The sequence below is a fragment of the Sinocyclocheilus anshuiensis genome, unplaced genomic scaffold (assembly GCF_001515605.1).
Source record: "Sinocyclocheilus anshuiensis isolate Anshui unplaced genomic scaffold, SAMN03320099.WGS_v1.1 scaffold338, whole genome shotgun sequence".
Classification (NCBI taxonomy): domain Eukaryota; kingdom Metazoa; phylum Chordata; class Actinopteri; order Cypriniformes; family Cyprinidae; genus Sinocyclocheilus; species Sinocyclocheilus anshuiensis.
In genome coordinates this window covers 13,565-29,871 of record NW_015542339.1, presented here as the reverse complement: position 1 = coordinate 29,871, position 16,307 = coordinate 13,565, and the positions used below count along the sequence as shown (strand labels likewise).

General features: G+C 37.3%; 1 protein-coding gene across 2 annotated transcripts in view; it reads left to right on the top strand.

Moving 5' to 3' along the window:
• Positions 1–12,767, top strand: part of LOC107691164 (activating signal cointegrator 1 complex subunit 2 homolog) — a 14,067-nt gene extending 1,300 nt beyond the window's left edge. Inside the window, exons 2-7 of one of the 2 annotated variants that reach the window (XM_016489651.1) lie at positions 4,568–4,664; positions 7,172–7,243; positions 7,826–8,019; positions 9,199–10,072; positions 10,319–10,433; positions 11,380–12,767. In XM_016489651.1, the coding sequence (XP_016345137.1) occupies positions 4,568–4,664; positions 7,172–7,243; positions 7,826–8,019; positions 9,199–10,072; positions 10,319–10,433; positions 11,380–11,392 (1,365 nt within the window). In that variant the 3' untranslated portion in view covers positions 11,393–12,767. Of the gene's footprint in view, positions 1–4,567; positions 4,665–7,171; positions 7,244–7,825; positions 8,020–9,198; positions 10,073–10,309; positions 10,434–11,379 lie in introns of both variants that reach the window. The other variant, XM_016489650.1, reaches the window with a different exon arrangement.
• The last annotated feature ends 3,540 nt before the right edge of the window (positions 12,768–16,307 follow it).

Sequence of the window (16,307 nt, the reverse complement as noted above, 5' to 3'; positions counted from 1 at the left end):
GCACTGGGTTGTATTTAACCCAGCATTTTTTAGAGTGTAATATGTATTGGGGAAAAAAAATATTTATATATGTTTTAAAATATTTTTGAATGCACATTTTTCTAAAACTCTAATCTGAAAAGTCATGGACATGAATGTAAAATATTTATATTATGTGAAAAATACATTTGAATGTACTTTTTTCAATAACTTGATCGCAAATCATAGTGGTGGATGATTCAGGTCTTTTCAACGAATCAGTCAAACAGATTCGTGTGTGTATGTGTGTGCAAAAATATATATGTTTTAAAATATGTTTAAATGGACATTTTTCTAAAACTTCATGTAACTAAAATCGAATCTGTAAAGTAATGGACATATATGTAGAACATTACGTAAAAAAATTTATTTGAATGTACATTTTTCAACTTGATCAAAAATCATAGTGGTGGATGATTCATGCCTTTTCAATGAATCAGTTAAACCGATTCATTTGTATGTAAAAAACAACAACAAAAAAATTCATATGTATTAAAATATATTTGAAAGTACATTTTTCTAAAACTTGATGAAAAATTATAGTTGTGCCTAATTCAGGGCTTTTCAACTAATCAAACAGATTCACAAATCTGTCTACATGATTCATTAGTGTGTCAGCCTGAATTTAATATTTCAATACTTATTTAATCCAAAAGTCATTGGAAATCAACTGCTGTGGGAATCCTGGTGATAATAAAATTGTATTCGATATGTTGGTCGATATTTGGCCATGCTGAGGTTATCGGCATTGACTTGCAGTATAACTGTATCAACTGCCTCATCAGTGGATAATGTGCATTTTAAAAAAAATTTTGTTGTAATTTTTCTTTTAGTTATTTTGCAAATGCAAATCTTATTTGCAATAATATGATACTGTCAGCCACCCTGCTCTCTAAATATATCGGTATCTGCCAAAACAATCCGTCCCACAGTAATAGAACGGATTCAGCAAAATCATTCATGCATCTTGATTTGGGTTGCAGATATTCTCATGTATGCATCTGACCTTTATGGAAAGGTCTTTATGACATGCACATCAATTGCCACACACACACACACACACACACTATAAGACCTAAATCCCCTTGTGATGTTTCTGTAATCCGTCTCTTGAATATCACCATTGCATCACCACCAAACCTACAAAAAACTTTATGTCAGGTCTACCCTTTAAAACCCAGCGCTCTGATTCGGACTGTTTGAGGGAGTTTAAAAGGTCACAGCTGATGGGATTATAGTCCTCCAGCTGATGCATCATAAGTCTTGTGTATAAGTTATATAAGAGAGAAGAATAATCTAGGCGGCACGTTAAAGACGTGCGGATGGAATCACATAAAATGATTTGGCTTTGGGTCTCTCGGGGCATTACGTGTGTGTCATGGCCCGAGGGCTTAAAAAAATCGAAATTGCTTTTGCAGACATGACTCAGGAATCGAGCGAATGAAAGCTGAGCCAAACAAATGTGCATCGAATTAATGACTCCGTTTTGGAAAATGGAAGATGGATCGACCTTATTGTGCTTGTGCTTATCCGTTCATATAATATTTAATCTCCCTCTATGTAAGCATGATTATCGAAGACTTTTTTTTTTAAACAAATCCTTCTTTTTATACTTCTTTCAGTGCATCTATTTATACAAACTGTGTTTGTATGTGCAGGTGTGGCTACAGTATTTCTTTATGTCTGAATTCGTTTATGGCAGACTGCCATGTGGCTGCCCTCTAATGTTTCAAGTGTGTGCGTATGGCAATCCAGGTCCATAATTATACCCCATTCCTCCTCAACTTTTCCCCTGGATGAACTATTGGCATTCCTGCGTTCCATGATTCATTACAGCATGTGGCAAATGGGAGTGATATCATCCTAATAGGATCGGTATACTGTATGCGTTACTGCACTACACACACACATGCAGTTGACAGTGGGTATGAAATACTGCTTTCGTGCATCATGTGTGTTTCACACTGACGTGCAGTTCTTTACACCTGAGGATCTATCATGGATTTTACACATACTGATAAACGTTGGTCTTTCACTGTCCAACTGGACGGCATCTTGGTTTTGTGCATCTGGCTAACTTGGTTGACTACTGTTCTGCATTTTTGTAGTTTTTTCCCTATTAGTGTACTTATTATGTTACTTCATAACTTCATAATTTAATTTTTCACAACTGTTTTTTACCGTCTTTCTGATTCTTTGAATGAAACAGATTGTTGCTAATGTACCTTTAAGGCTTCTGTATGCAAATCTTTTTGTTATGATTGCTTGCTCAGCTATAATCACTTCATTGCATTTCAGAATGCAGCAAAGCATGAAACAGAGTTCGTGTAGCTACAAGCGTTCACATTCCAACCGGATCGCATGAGAAATTGCACGAAAAATCATAAATAATTTAAAGCATGGAACAGAGTTCGTGTAGCTACAAGCGTTCACATTCCAACCGGATCGCATGAGAAATTGCACGAAAAATCATAAATAATTTGCGAGTGTGCAATTTCGTGAAATCTCGTACAAATTCTTACAATGTGATATATATGAAAAAAGTATGTATAAAGTTTAATCTCTAAACCTATGGGGCGAGAGCAGATCGGATGAAAATGTGTGAATGAGGTTGTACAAATGAATCATACGAACAAATCAAAATAGTTATGAATTGTTGTGAGACTGTATTGTCACATTGGCATACTTAGCGTGGGCGGTTGCATTGTATTCATGGTTGTGACATCATACATAACGTTCTCTGAATGAGCTGAGTTTGCTTAGTTTAAAAAATGGTCGCAAGTAGGGGTGGGCGATATGACCAAAATCTTATATCACAATATGAGTAACTTTATTTCACGGTAATGATTTATTTCACAATATATATCATGATATAGTTATTTTTGCTTTAAGTAAGGTCTTTATGATACCAAAATTTTTGATACCATAGAAATGTCATAATTCTTGTCACCAGTGTCAGTATCACAAAAAAAGAATACTAGCCTAAATAAAAAAATAAAAAAATTGAAAACAGTTGTTACTAATGTACATTGATTGACATGAATGCTGTCACTTTAAGAGCTGCCCAGATCCAGTATACTGTTACACATGTGTTTTTTTTCTCAGCTGTTTGCTTTCACTTCAGACCTAAATTGCTGTGTTTATCAGGATACTTGCAAAGATGGGCATTTTGACACATAAAAGTGTGTATTTAACTATTCAAGGCCTATAAAGCGGCAAAAATAACTCAGAAACAGTCTCCCAGACAGCGCGCACATATAGTGAAATTAGTTCTCTTTCGCTGCTGATTGCGCTTCAACGGCTTAAAATCACTTGTTATTAAATCACAAAGCTTAAAAATGCTTGTAAACAATACGTTTTTATGACCACGTAGCACAGCAGCGTCAGCACGTGAGTGTGTTACCGCGATAGAGACGGTAGTCAAAAAAATCTCTACCAGTTGACAAATTTCTACTGGTTAATCATGTCTACTGATATATCGTCCATCCCTAGTCGCAGGCTTTGCGAAATTAACATTACAATATATTTCTATTAGTGGTCCATTTAAATGGGTTTTTCGGTGGCTGATGCTAATATCTAGAGAGCAGGTTGGCTAGTGGCTGATTTTATGCTAATACCCAGCTAACAGGAATGCAAGGTTTTCTCAAAGTTATGAAGCAACATTTTTTTTTTTCTGAAACAATTTAAGTTGGATGTTCGTCTAACTTTTTAAAAAAATTTAATACTTATTAGTTTCGGATGGTTCAGAGAACATTTAAAACTAACTTTTCCACAATGTTTGCAAAATGATAAAATGGAACGTTCCCTTAATGTTTTCTGTAATGCTCACATAACATTTAAAAAAAAAAACTGGATGTTTTGATCATTCAGAGAACATTCAGATATCATGTTTTCATAACTGAACTGGAAAGTTAGTAGCTGGTTATATACATAATACAATTGAATGACAACAAACTAGATGCACTTAAAATTGCTAAAATCACCTGTTTTGCTCAAAATGGGGAACTGCCATTACCAGTAACAAATGGCCTTTAACATGGTCTACATCGGCCAACTAATCAGCCTAACCAACATATCTATGACTTTCTATGAGTTTATTAATAATTTGTGGCATGCATGTCTAGATAATAACAGCACAACTGTTGTTGTTGAAAAATCTCCTGACTGCAGTACACTGTAAGAAATTATAACACATTTATGAGGAACCCTGTGTGGGGATGTGATTTTTGATTGGTTTGTTGCTTACGGCAATATGTTTTATTTATATATTTATTTTCCCACTGTGCCTGCCACATGACACTGACCACATCTCACACACACACAGAGTGACCTGATTATGAGTAATGCAGCTTAATAAAGGACAGAGATAAAAAAATAAGCACAAAGTACAATTGGAGCTCTCCACACATGCCTCTGCAACACGTGTCATATGTACACTGGTTAGACATGTATTTTATTGAAATTACAGGGACCGGTTTTTCACCCAGACAGGTGTGTGTTTGTTCTAGACATGTCTGACCACCTCTTTCTCTCTCTTTTTTTTCATCAGGGAAACCCTTTCCCTCCATCTCTGGTGGATTTAGTGATGAACAGTCCGATCTCATCCGTAGATGATCTGAAGAGACTTCTGGACGTAGAATCCGTAGGTAAAGCGGATATATATATATATCATCTTTTTTTTTCTAAATATTTGTTTCTAAATAAAATATATTTTGCAATGGCCGCCTTGCTCTCTACATATCGTCAACGTCCATTATAAAACCCATATCAGCTCTAGTAAACGTCTCGTCATTTTTGGAATGTGTGTGTTTTCTGGGGTGTGTTGAGTGGGAAGGTGAGGCAGGAAAGAGGGAGGGGTCTGGAATGCAGTGTGTGTGTGTGTGTGTGCATGCATGTGGATAATGGTAATATTTACATGAATGGGCCGTGTATAGCTCTTCACAGGCACAATAGCAGTGACCTTGAGCCCAGTCCAGCTCAAAGTTTACAGAGGGGACACAAACACAAGGCTACGCTATTGTTCCCAATACCGGTGTGTGTATGTGTGTGCATTTTAGCTAGATTTAACAGTGTTATGACCCTTACGACAAGAGCTATTATACCAGACGAACGTCACTTATGGATATACAGTAGATTGACAGGGCTTGATCAAATTTACGGCAAGGTGTCGGGACAGTGGAATCAAGAGGATTCAAATGGCAATCCCAGACGCAGCAGGTCTTTAGGATGAGACACACAGAGACACATACAAATGCACAGACAAAGCAGAGTTGCGCAATGTAAATGCACATTACAATGGCGAGTTTCCATGAGTCGTATGTACAGGTTCGCATTGAAAGAAGAACTAGTTGATGAAATAGTCGCAAGTTCAGAACGTTTTTGGCCTCAAATGATTTTCAAGGATTTTCTTTGAAGGATATTCAAGATATTTTCTAGTAAATTTAAGTAGAGATGTATGTTCTGCATTGTTTTTAGAATTATGTCCGATAGACAAAAAAGCAGACTGTGATTGGTCACTTCACATGTCAGTCAAACAACTCTTTCCTGTATGAGTGGGTGGTTCTTTTTTTACACCGTTTAACTGAAGTGTCTCCCCAAAAGGAGAAAATATATGTCCTAAGTCCTGATGTCCCCTAAAAAAAAAAATCAATGTCTCAATGTAAAAGATAATGCTCACTGAAATTTGAGAAAGAAAACCACAACCGTTCACACCACGATAACTACAACAACTACACCAAGAAATTATGACCTTCTGTTTATTATAAGTGCTCACTGCAGTTTTGTCGTCTGTCACTTTAAATGCTTAAAAGGTGGATTCTGATTGGTTGTCAATATTTTAATCATTCATCTGCTGGGAAAATTATTCTGAAAGTGATTCCAACAAAATCGTTCCTCTGTGTCATCATACTTGTGGTATGAGCTTCCCTTTAAGACCCATTCACACCAAAAATGATAACCATAATGATATGCACTAATGGAGGATAACATTCTGTTTAATGTAAACGCACTGCAGTTTTGTCGTATGCCACATTACATCCTCAGGCTTGTTAAGGTCAGGTGGATTCTGATTGGCTGTGAGTGTTTTTATCATTCTGAAAGTGATTAGTGTGAAATAGTTTTTCTGTGTTGTTATCGTTATAGGTGTGGCTTTCCCTTTAAGGCCATTCACAAACAAAATATAAATGTATGCTGGCGTTTCGTCATCTGCTGCTTTAAATTTTGAGTGCTTTGTCGGATGGATTCTGATTGGCTGTCAATATTTGTATCATTCATCAGCTGCAACAAATTGTTCTGAAAGTGATTCCAATTATATCATTACAGCTTTGCTGTGGACTTTTGTACTCATATAATTAATGTACGTTTAGACGTTTTCTTTTTACATTTTTTTGGGGGTACAGATGATAATGTTGTCTACGACTAAAACGACTAAAAATGTCACTTCATAAAGAAACACAACACAAATACGCAAAAGTAACATAATGCATTACTTTACAGAAAAAAAGTAACTACTGTAAATAATGCAATTAGTTACTTTTTTCTTTTTTATGGAGTTACACAATATTGCAATGCATTACTTTAAAAAGTAACTTTCCCCAAAACATTATAATTATCGTACTTGGTGTAAACAGGCCTTTTCCCCTTCCTGGGGAAGTCGTGGCCTAATGGTTAGAGAGTCGGACTCGTAACCCAAAGGTTGCGGGTATGAATCTCGTACCTGCAGGGATTGTAGGTGGGGGGAGTGAATGTACAGCGCTCTCTCCCACCTTCAGTACCACGGCTGAGGTGCCCTTGAGCAAGGCACTGAACCCCCAACTGCTCCCCGGGTGCCGCAGCAAAAAAAAATGGCTGCCCACTGCTCCGGGTGTGTGTTCACGGTGTGTGTGTGTGTGTGTGTTCACTGCTGTGTGTGTGCATGTTGGATGGGATAAATGCAGAGCACTAATTCCGAGTATGGGTCACCATACTTGGCCACATGTCACGTCACTTTTTTTTTCACTTTAAAGTCTGATTACACAAAAATGAAATTACGCTTAACTGGTGAATTTCAGAAGGTCACAAATCTAAAGTCAGCTTCATGATCTCTAACTAATCAAATTGGTGAACGATGTTCCATATCTTAAATGTTTTAATTCCTCCTTCATTTTATTTTCAGAGGAAGATGATGAGAAGCCCAAGAATGAGATGCACTCTAACGGAACACACAGACGTCTTCCCAGAAGCCTTAGTAAGTCTGCTAGCATTCCCTTCCTTCCTCTCTTTGTCTCGCTGTCTCTTTTCCACACTCCTGTCTCTTCATCTTTGTCCTCCAGCAGAATTTCAATGTATTTCCAGTCTGTGGCGATTATTTTGAGACACTGTGGCATCTCCATTCCACAATGGTGTTGTGGCTTTGTTGTGTGTTTGTGCGAGTGTGTGAGATGTGCTTATATGGGCCTGGAGTCTGCTGTTGCGTCTCTGTGAGTGATTCTGTCTCGCCACATGTACTTAGGTCACCCTCAAACACACACACACAAGTTTCAAAGCTCAGTTTTACCACCCACGCTTCTTTCGCACGTGTACTCGAACCCTTATGTTTTTTTCTCTCTTTCTCTGAGTGCGCGCTTTCAGTCAAGTGCACCTCAGATCTGTGAACTGTACAACAAACACACTGACAGCGCTGAGAGGGTGAATTATAGAGTGTGTCTGTAGTCTTGTCAGTCTGGTTTGTCTAACTTCCATCCAGTTTGGCTGCTACTGTTTGGCAGTATGATAAATAAACATTAAATAAATGTTAAATCAACCGTTGTTATTTCTGACTCTCTCACAGATGTTCAGGTGGCCCAGCAGGCGATGTGTAAGGTGAGAACAGAAGTTATGGAAGTGACCCGTTCGATGTTGGACAGACGGAACGCCAACTTCTTGTTATGGCCTCCGTGTGTGGAAGTGCAGCGCTGTTCGGGCTGCTGCAACACACGTGTTTTACAGTGTGTGCCAGTCACCACAGAAACACGACATTTACAGGTATTTATGCGCAAAATTGCAATGACTTTGTAGCTGTTTTTAGACAACACGTTTTCTAAAAGATTCCTTTTGGCCAAACTCTCAAGTATCATTACAGGAATCATTCCCTGAGAAATCATTCCCAGAATGCATTGCGCAGAGCTCTGTGGAAAAAAAAAACATCTACGAGAGTTCATAGAAATCTTAAAACTAAAAATATACTTCATTCAATATCTTAAAATATCAATAAAAAAGTAGTTACCCAATATTTGTATGTACTAAATTTGTATACGTATTTGTGTCACATTGTTATCTTCGAAACATACTGACATAAAATAGTCAAATCTAGTTACAACTGGACTATTTTACACAATATTTATGTACTGTATGTTATGCTAATTAGTGTATAACATTGTTATCGTAGCAACATGCTAACATAAAATAGGTAAATATAATTTTAAATACACTAATTTACCCAGTATTTATACGTATTGTGCATTTTAATGTTAATTGGATTTAACATTGGTAGCTTAGCAACATATACTAACATAAAACTGTTTAAATCTAATTACAAATAGAGTATTTTACCCAATTGTACTGTGTATTTTATGCAAATTAGCATATCACATTGTTAAAGAGTTAGTTCGCCCAAAAATGAAAATTCTGTCATTAATTACTCACCCTCATGTCATTCCAAACCTGTAAGACCTTCGTTCATCTTCGGAACACAAATTAAGATATTTTTGATGAAATGTGAGAGCTCTCAGACCATGCATAGACAGCAACGCAACTGAAATGTTCCCAGACCCAGAAACGTAGTAAGGACATCGATAAAGCAGTCCATGTGACATCAGTGGCTTAACTTCAATTTTGCGAAGCTATGAGAATACTTTTTCTATGCAAAGAAAACAAAAATAACATAATTTATTCAACAATTCTTCCAGGAAATTTTCCAGGATTTTTTTTGGAATCTTTCGGAAATTTTTGGGAAGATTCTGGAAATTTAGCAGAAATTTTCCACCCCTTTGTAACCCTAATTACAAATTGACTATTTTACCCAATATTTAAGTGTACTGTGAATTTTTTATGCTAGTAAGTATGTCACATTTTTAGCTTAGTAAAATGATGGGATTTGTTCAGAAATTAAGTGGTTTATCATTGTAAATATCATTATTTTAATATCTCTTTTTTTTTGTCTAGATGACAAAAATCCAGTTCATCAACCGACAGCCAGTCTACGAGAAGGTTGTCATACCCGTGGAGGACCATGTGACTTGTAGTTGTCAATCAGGTGTTTCTGCACAACCCCCACGGCTCCAGACCACACCCCTTCCTCCACCCAGACCCCACCCTAAAGTAACATTACCAAAGACGCAATCGAAAGAGGAGCTACACCGCAATGATGAACTTAAACATAATCAAAGGCTCCATTTGGAGGATAGAGAGAGTCAGGAACCACAATGGCAGTCGAAATACACAGTCGCACACACACAAGGGTACCGACAAAGCCCATACCAACATACACTCACACACACACCAGTTTACACAAGCAGAGGAAATGTTCCCACCAGACAAACCACATTAGGAGATCCACACATGATGAGTGACACAACACACACAGAGGAGGTCGAACCCATGAAAACAGAACACAGTGGCGACGGCATGGCAAAAAAGACGCAACAGCATTACGACAAACATCCGCAAGAGGATCAACAGACGAAACCATATCAAACAACACCACAGCAACCAAAAAACAATCCTTCCCACAATTCCGTCCAATCAGAGCACAGCGTGCCGCACAGCAGCCAATTAGATGGTCTTAGTCGCACTTACAGCCACGTTGAGGTCATTGGCCAATCCAGTGGCTTATCAGAAGTACTAAATCATCACTCTAACCAATCAGAAGTTAGAAAACATCATCACCACCACCACCAATCAGAAGCAAGTAACCAAAATAAGCAGGAAAAGGAACAGCAGCAAGAAGAAACACAACATTATCTTCGTCACCAACACCACCGACACCAACATACAACACAAGCAGTTAGCCAACAACAGACTAGCACACAAAGAACAGGTCAGTGTATAGAATGTCTATTGAGTCATTGTGTGTGTACACATTGTATTGTTATTAGTAGCTTATGCTTCCTGTTATTCTTTCCGTTTCTTTAACATCAGAGGTAGCTTATAAAGTCATAGGGTCAAAAAATCATGTAACGCTAATATTGTGATGGCTGCCTTGAGATTAATTCTTTCAGCGTTTATCCAACTATCCTTCTAACCACAGTCTTCTGTTTTCTTCATTATCCCATAGTGACAAAAGCCCCTCCCACCACTCCCTCAGCCCCACAGACTCCGCCCCCTCTTCAGCCCCCACGGAAGCGCCGACGGAAACACCGGAGGAGGATGAGCAAGGCCTCTATGAGAGCGATGATAATGTAATTTTATTATTATAGTATGTTAATCGAAAGTGTACGGCTCAATGACATGACAAAAAGACACAAAAGCCTCAATGAAAGAATCAAATACTTAATAAGAAAATTTTAAAGTGATAGTTCACTCAAAAATAAAAATTTTAATAATTTATTCAACCTTAAGTTGTTCTAAACCTGTATCAATTTCTTTCAGCTGTGGAACTCAAAAGAAGATATTTTGAAAAATGTTGGTAACCAAACAATTGACGGTAGCCATTGACTTCCATATTATGGAAAAATATACTATAGAAGTCAGTGGCTACAGTCAACTGTTTGGTTACCAGCGCCAAAACAGGAAATTACATCAGGTTGTAAAATGTCAAGTGGCATGTTTCACCAAAAGCATAATGCTATTTACCTTGAATCCTTGAAATTTGTTACCTTGAAAAATATATTTAAATAAAATGAAAATAATGATAAGCTAAGATGTATATATAAAGTTTTAGGGTAATATATACTTTTTCCTTTACACCACATGACGCTTTTAAAGTCATTCATTTTAAATGTTTCTTAAATGATATAAAGGTTTTTCAAAATGATATGAAACCAACAAGAATGCAATGAGTACCTTTTGAACACTCTTACATGCCATTGGCCCGTACACTACTAAACATAGAATACAACAAAACTGAGTCATTTCTGTGTAATTAGTGGCATCAAAGAGAACTGCAGAAATATTTTCCAACACCCCATCTACCATTGTTGGGTTAACAATGCTAGCAAATGCTAAGGTTAATAGCGTCTTCCATATATAGACATCACTGGTTGAGCCCATTTAAACAGACTGCAGTTCAGTTTGATACCGTTAGCGGCATGGAAATGACACACTGTGGCTTTAACAAAACAATTCAATTTTCAAGTGAAATCTAATCAAAGATCTAACCAGATTTGGACCTCCATCTTCTAACAGGGTTATGTCCTGAAGAAGACCAAGACTCTGAACTGCTTCCAAAGTCCCAGGAGCAACCACAAAGCTGGGAGTCAGGGTGGAGACACACACACAAAGGATATAGCAGAGACACACTGGAAATCTTTTTATAATAACGGGAAATGTCTTTGATCTTTGCCAAATAAGCTCCCATGAACTACATTTCCCATCAGCCATTGCAGTCGTAGGAGGCCACCGGTTCTGTGGTCTTTGCACTACGTGAGCTGGTCGTACACAGGATATCCCGTGAGAAAGGACTTAAAAGGGATTCCATACAGACGCAAACACAGCCTGCCAAATAGTGAGACTGTATTTAAAACAACACAATTACGGTCTGCCAAAAACACTTCACACTTCGGTCAGCACAACAACTGCCAAATGTGGTGCAATATTGACTTGAACTACTGGTTGGCCAAGAATCTGGCTCAAATCAGTGATTAGCTACTTGGGGAAAGTCAAAGTAGCTTTCAAATGCCAATGAATGATGTAGACCCACTGCGGGTCGGTTTGGAAAGCAACTGTGGACTATTTATCCACTGGAGGAACTACTGGAATAGCAACTGGAAGAAGTAAAACTGGAATATGTAACTGGAAAGTTGTGAGGACTTGTGAATTTGGACTCTCAAAGAGCAAAGCAACTGGAGATATGAAGCTTAGGACTTCCAGAAAAGTATAAAATGCAAATAACTATTACAAATTCATCTCAAAATTTATAATCTGTACATTTTCCAAGCTACGTAAACAATCCAAGTTTATTAATTAGCAAAATATCAGCTGGCTAGATATGAAATCGAGGAGTAAAAGCACTTACAAAACAGTCTTTTGGACATTTACCATGGTAATATGATGGTATTCGTTGAAGTACTTTGGAGTACCATGTATATACCATGGTATATGAATATGGTTATCCATCTGGTATCATGGTACTGCCTCAGTACTTTTTTGTAAGGATCTCTCAGTATCATGCACATTATTTAATTGGTGCAAAAACACTGGAATGTCATACACTGGAGATGATCAACTATGAAGTGCTGAAAGCACTTAATGTTCGCATATTGGTAGATGCACGGTCAAATAGTACCTAATTCAATATTTAAATAAAATAAAGAAGATTGTGTTTAGCTGTAATGAGGTTACCGTGAAATACTCCCATCCTGTAGGGGGCGGTATGGAGTGCTCTGACATTTAATGCCTGCTGTTCCCAAACGTCCGTCTGTGCATTCAGCTGCTTCTGGAATCTTGTAAAGCTATAAAATAACTGTTTGTAAATGATGCATTTCTTTTCTGGCTTTTTACGTAACTTATTTATAAAAGGTAGATGCACTACCCAACTGCTTCCAAGAGTAATTAATTGTTATTTGTTTTGATGGAAATTATTGTTAATGTAATAATGCTATTTTAATATAAATATAAAAAGTGTTAAATTTATAATTGGTTTGATGTTTTTTTTCCCAATTGAATTTTGCAAAAACATTTTAGATTTTACTAATAATAATAATTTTACTCACCCTCCCAGCTGGAAGCATATTCATTCAAAGACGACCATGGCTATGTTTTCTTAAGTGGCAAATGCATAGCATAAGTTCTCGTTTTTTAAAAACAGTGGGCTGCAGACTGTGGTCCCGAGACATGTTTTTAAAAGTTGAACCATTTTTAACTACATTCATGGTCTAAAAAACAAACCGCAGGACCCTCACAAAACAGCAAGATGTAACACCATTATAAAACAAGTCCACTTCCATGTGAATGTAGACAAATAAATATAAAATATTTAAGCCCCGTTCACACCAAGAACGATAACTATAAAGATAACTATAAAGATAACGATATTAGCGTCCACACCAGCGAACGATATTGTAACGATATTTATTCTAAGCGCACATGCGTCTGCCGCTTTAAATTCTTGAGCTCGTTACAGCAGGATGGATTCTGATTGGCTGTCAGTGTTTTATCGTTCATCAGCTGGAAAAAAATCATTTTGAAAGTGATCACAACGATATCGTTCCTCTGTATCGTTATCGTTATAGTTGTGGTGTGAACTATGCTATTCTTTAATATTCAGAACAATTTTTAGAACTATATCTTTATCGTTATCTTTATAGTTATCGTGATTGGTGTGAACGGGCCTTTAGACAGTAATTGTCTTGTTGAAAATGTATTTTATAAGATGATTTGTTTTACCTTGGGTTTTTAGCATGCTAGCAGTTTACTGTTACTGTTAGCATGCTAAAATCCACTCAGAAAATCTTAATACCACCTTAAATTACTCTACTTGCAGAATAATAATTGATATAACTATGGTCTGGACTGCGATACATTTTTTTTTTTTTATGAAAATAAAATAAAACAGGATATAATCAAAATCCTTTGAAACCAAGCCACTTTTGGCGGCCATCTTGGAAACCCCCAACATTTTCAATGTAGCATTAGCTATATTTAAAAAATAATGTCAAACAAATACAGTATTAAACAAATACATCCAAGATCGTGTTAATCTGCCAATACGCAATACAATCTGACAAAAATAGTATCATAGATTCTACAGTACTTCTAGCACAAATCATACTGTTTCTGCAAATGCGCATGCTAATGCTTTCTCAAAATTTAAGGTTTGCATTGTCTTCAAAACGTTGCGTTGTGTGTATCTGTAAATATCACTGATATTATTTTTAGGAAAGCCATAAAACAAAACAAGATGGGTATAATCTATAGAAGACCGTTTCCGCCACTAAGTTTAAGAAAAGGTAATTGCGACTTTTTATCTCACAATTACATCTTGCATTTCTGACTTATTTTCTCAGAATTGTGAGATGTAAACTCGCAATTGCGAGTTATAAAGTCCAATTCCGAGGAGAAAACAAAACTGATATGTTCACAGAATTCCGAGTTTATATCTCACAATTCTGACTTTATAAGTCGCAATTGTGAATTTATATCTCACAATTCTGAAAAAATTTCAGAATTGTGAGTTTGTATCATGCAATTCTGAGAAAAAAAAATCGGAATTGTGTGATGTAAACTTGCAATTGTGAGAAAAAATGTCGTAATTGTGAGATAAAAAGTCGCAATTACCCTTTTAAAAAAAATTGTATTCAGTGGCAGAAACGGGCTTCCATAATTATCTAAATCCCTTAAATCCATGCCAAATTTGCCGGCCATCTTGGAAACGTCCCCTATGCAGCATTAGCTGTATTATACGAAACATGTCATGCAAATGCAGTATCAAACAAATACATCCAAGATTGTATTGGTGATTGTCAGATAAACAATCTTAGAAAATAAGTTGTCATGGATTCTACTTTTTTATCTCAAATCAGGATACACATTATTTTTCAGACTGTTCCTACTAATATGCATGCTAATGCTTCCTCAAAAATCAAAGTTCGCAGCGTCTTCAAAATGTTGTTTGTGTGTCTGTACATATGGATGATTCTGCACAGCATGAGTCTTTCTAAGCGTGTAGCGTGTGGTGGTCACATTACAGTTGTAATTTGTGTGTGTGAGGGAGACAGGTCGCAGTGGTTACCGACAGTCGTCATAGCAGCACAGATGGACGTGTACGCAGAGGGTGATCAGGTGGTGTAACAGATACGAGAGGGCTGGCCAGGGGAGATGAACTGATAAATGTTACGCAGACAAAGCAAATAGATGGGAGAGCAAGCCGGAATGAGTACGTGGGCAGGCTGTGGGTCAAACGGCAAAGTGAGAGGAGAGATACAGTAAGAGAGGAGAGTCTGAGAGAGGGCAGACGAGGAGAAAGGGAGTGTAAGAGAGACATGTAGGGAGTGACGCTGTGTAAGTGGTAAATCTTTGTGAATGCAGGCGGTAGTCTTCACAAGTGCCCGGTAACCTCAAAGTGGGAGGTATGTGTGTCTGGGGGCCCCGACATAGGGGCTGCCTTGTCAAGTGAGGGTCTAAGTTGAGTCAAGTGTAAAAAAAATAGACAGCAATAATTTGTAGACACCACCAGACCCCCAAAGTTATGACCAAGACGTTAAAAATGCACAATAGTAAAATATTCTCCACACAAAACTAGTGAGTTGCCTTCTAAGACAGCATACTAAGTGTAGATGGAACGCTCTACAAATGTGCCAACTCCATGTGTCACACAAATAGTGCGCCTCATGGAAATAAGAAACTCTACTCGCATTCCAACAGAGCCTGACTTTGCAGAATTAAGGTCCTTGCACACTGAGCCCGAAAATTGCGTATTCGTTTTTTTCGTATTCGTCATCCTTTCCTATCAAAATGCTTGCTACGGATGCGAAAACGCAGAAAATCAAACCTGATCCAAATTTTTTTTATGACGGACGAAAGTTACGGAGGCAGTGTGTAAACGTGATTGACACAACGTGAGGTCGTATTTATTTTTTAACGTGTGAAAATTTCGAACGAAAATTTCGGACTCAGTGTGCAATGACCTTTAGCCTTTGAATTAACAGAAAAATACATTATTTACACATAATACACAGTATTTAGAACTATTTTGCATGGTGTCAGTCACTTCCAGTTATTTTAGCTGAACAAAAACTGTCCGTTATGTTGCTTGATATTGCAAACTGGTGTTTGCTATTATTTTAATTTATTATCGTATTCATGAATACACTGGTTTGTGGCACAAATAATTTGACCATTTACTACTTTGTCATTCTTCTAGTTACGTTCCTATAGCGGCTAGTGAATTGGAAGTCTGGCACATTCGCAGAAAATTGCTTACTTGCGCCTTTCAAAATAAGGTGGATACTGTCTACCAGGGTTATGCCTACTTATAAAAGTCAGAGTATACTTCTTTTTCCACGTTCTGCTCCATCCTGCACACAGCTATGTCCACACAGCTTTCAAAGTATATTCAACCGTGGATAAGCACGGATGTTTAACACATGCGCAGTAACACGTGTGGACTCATTCTG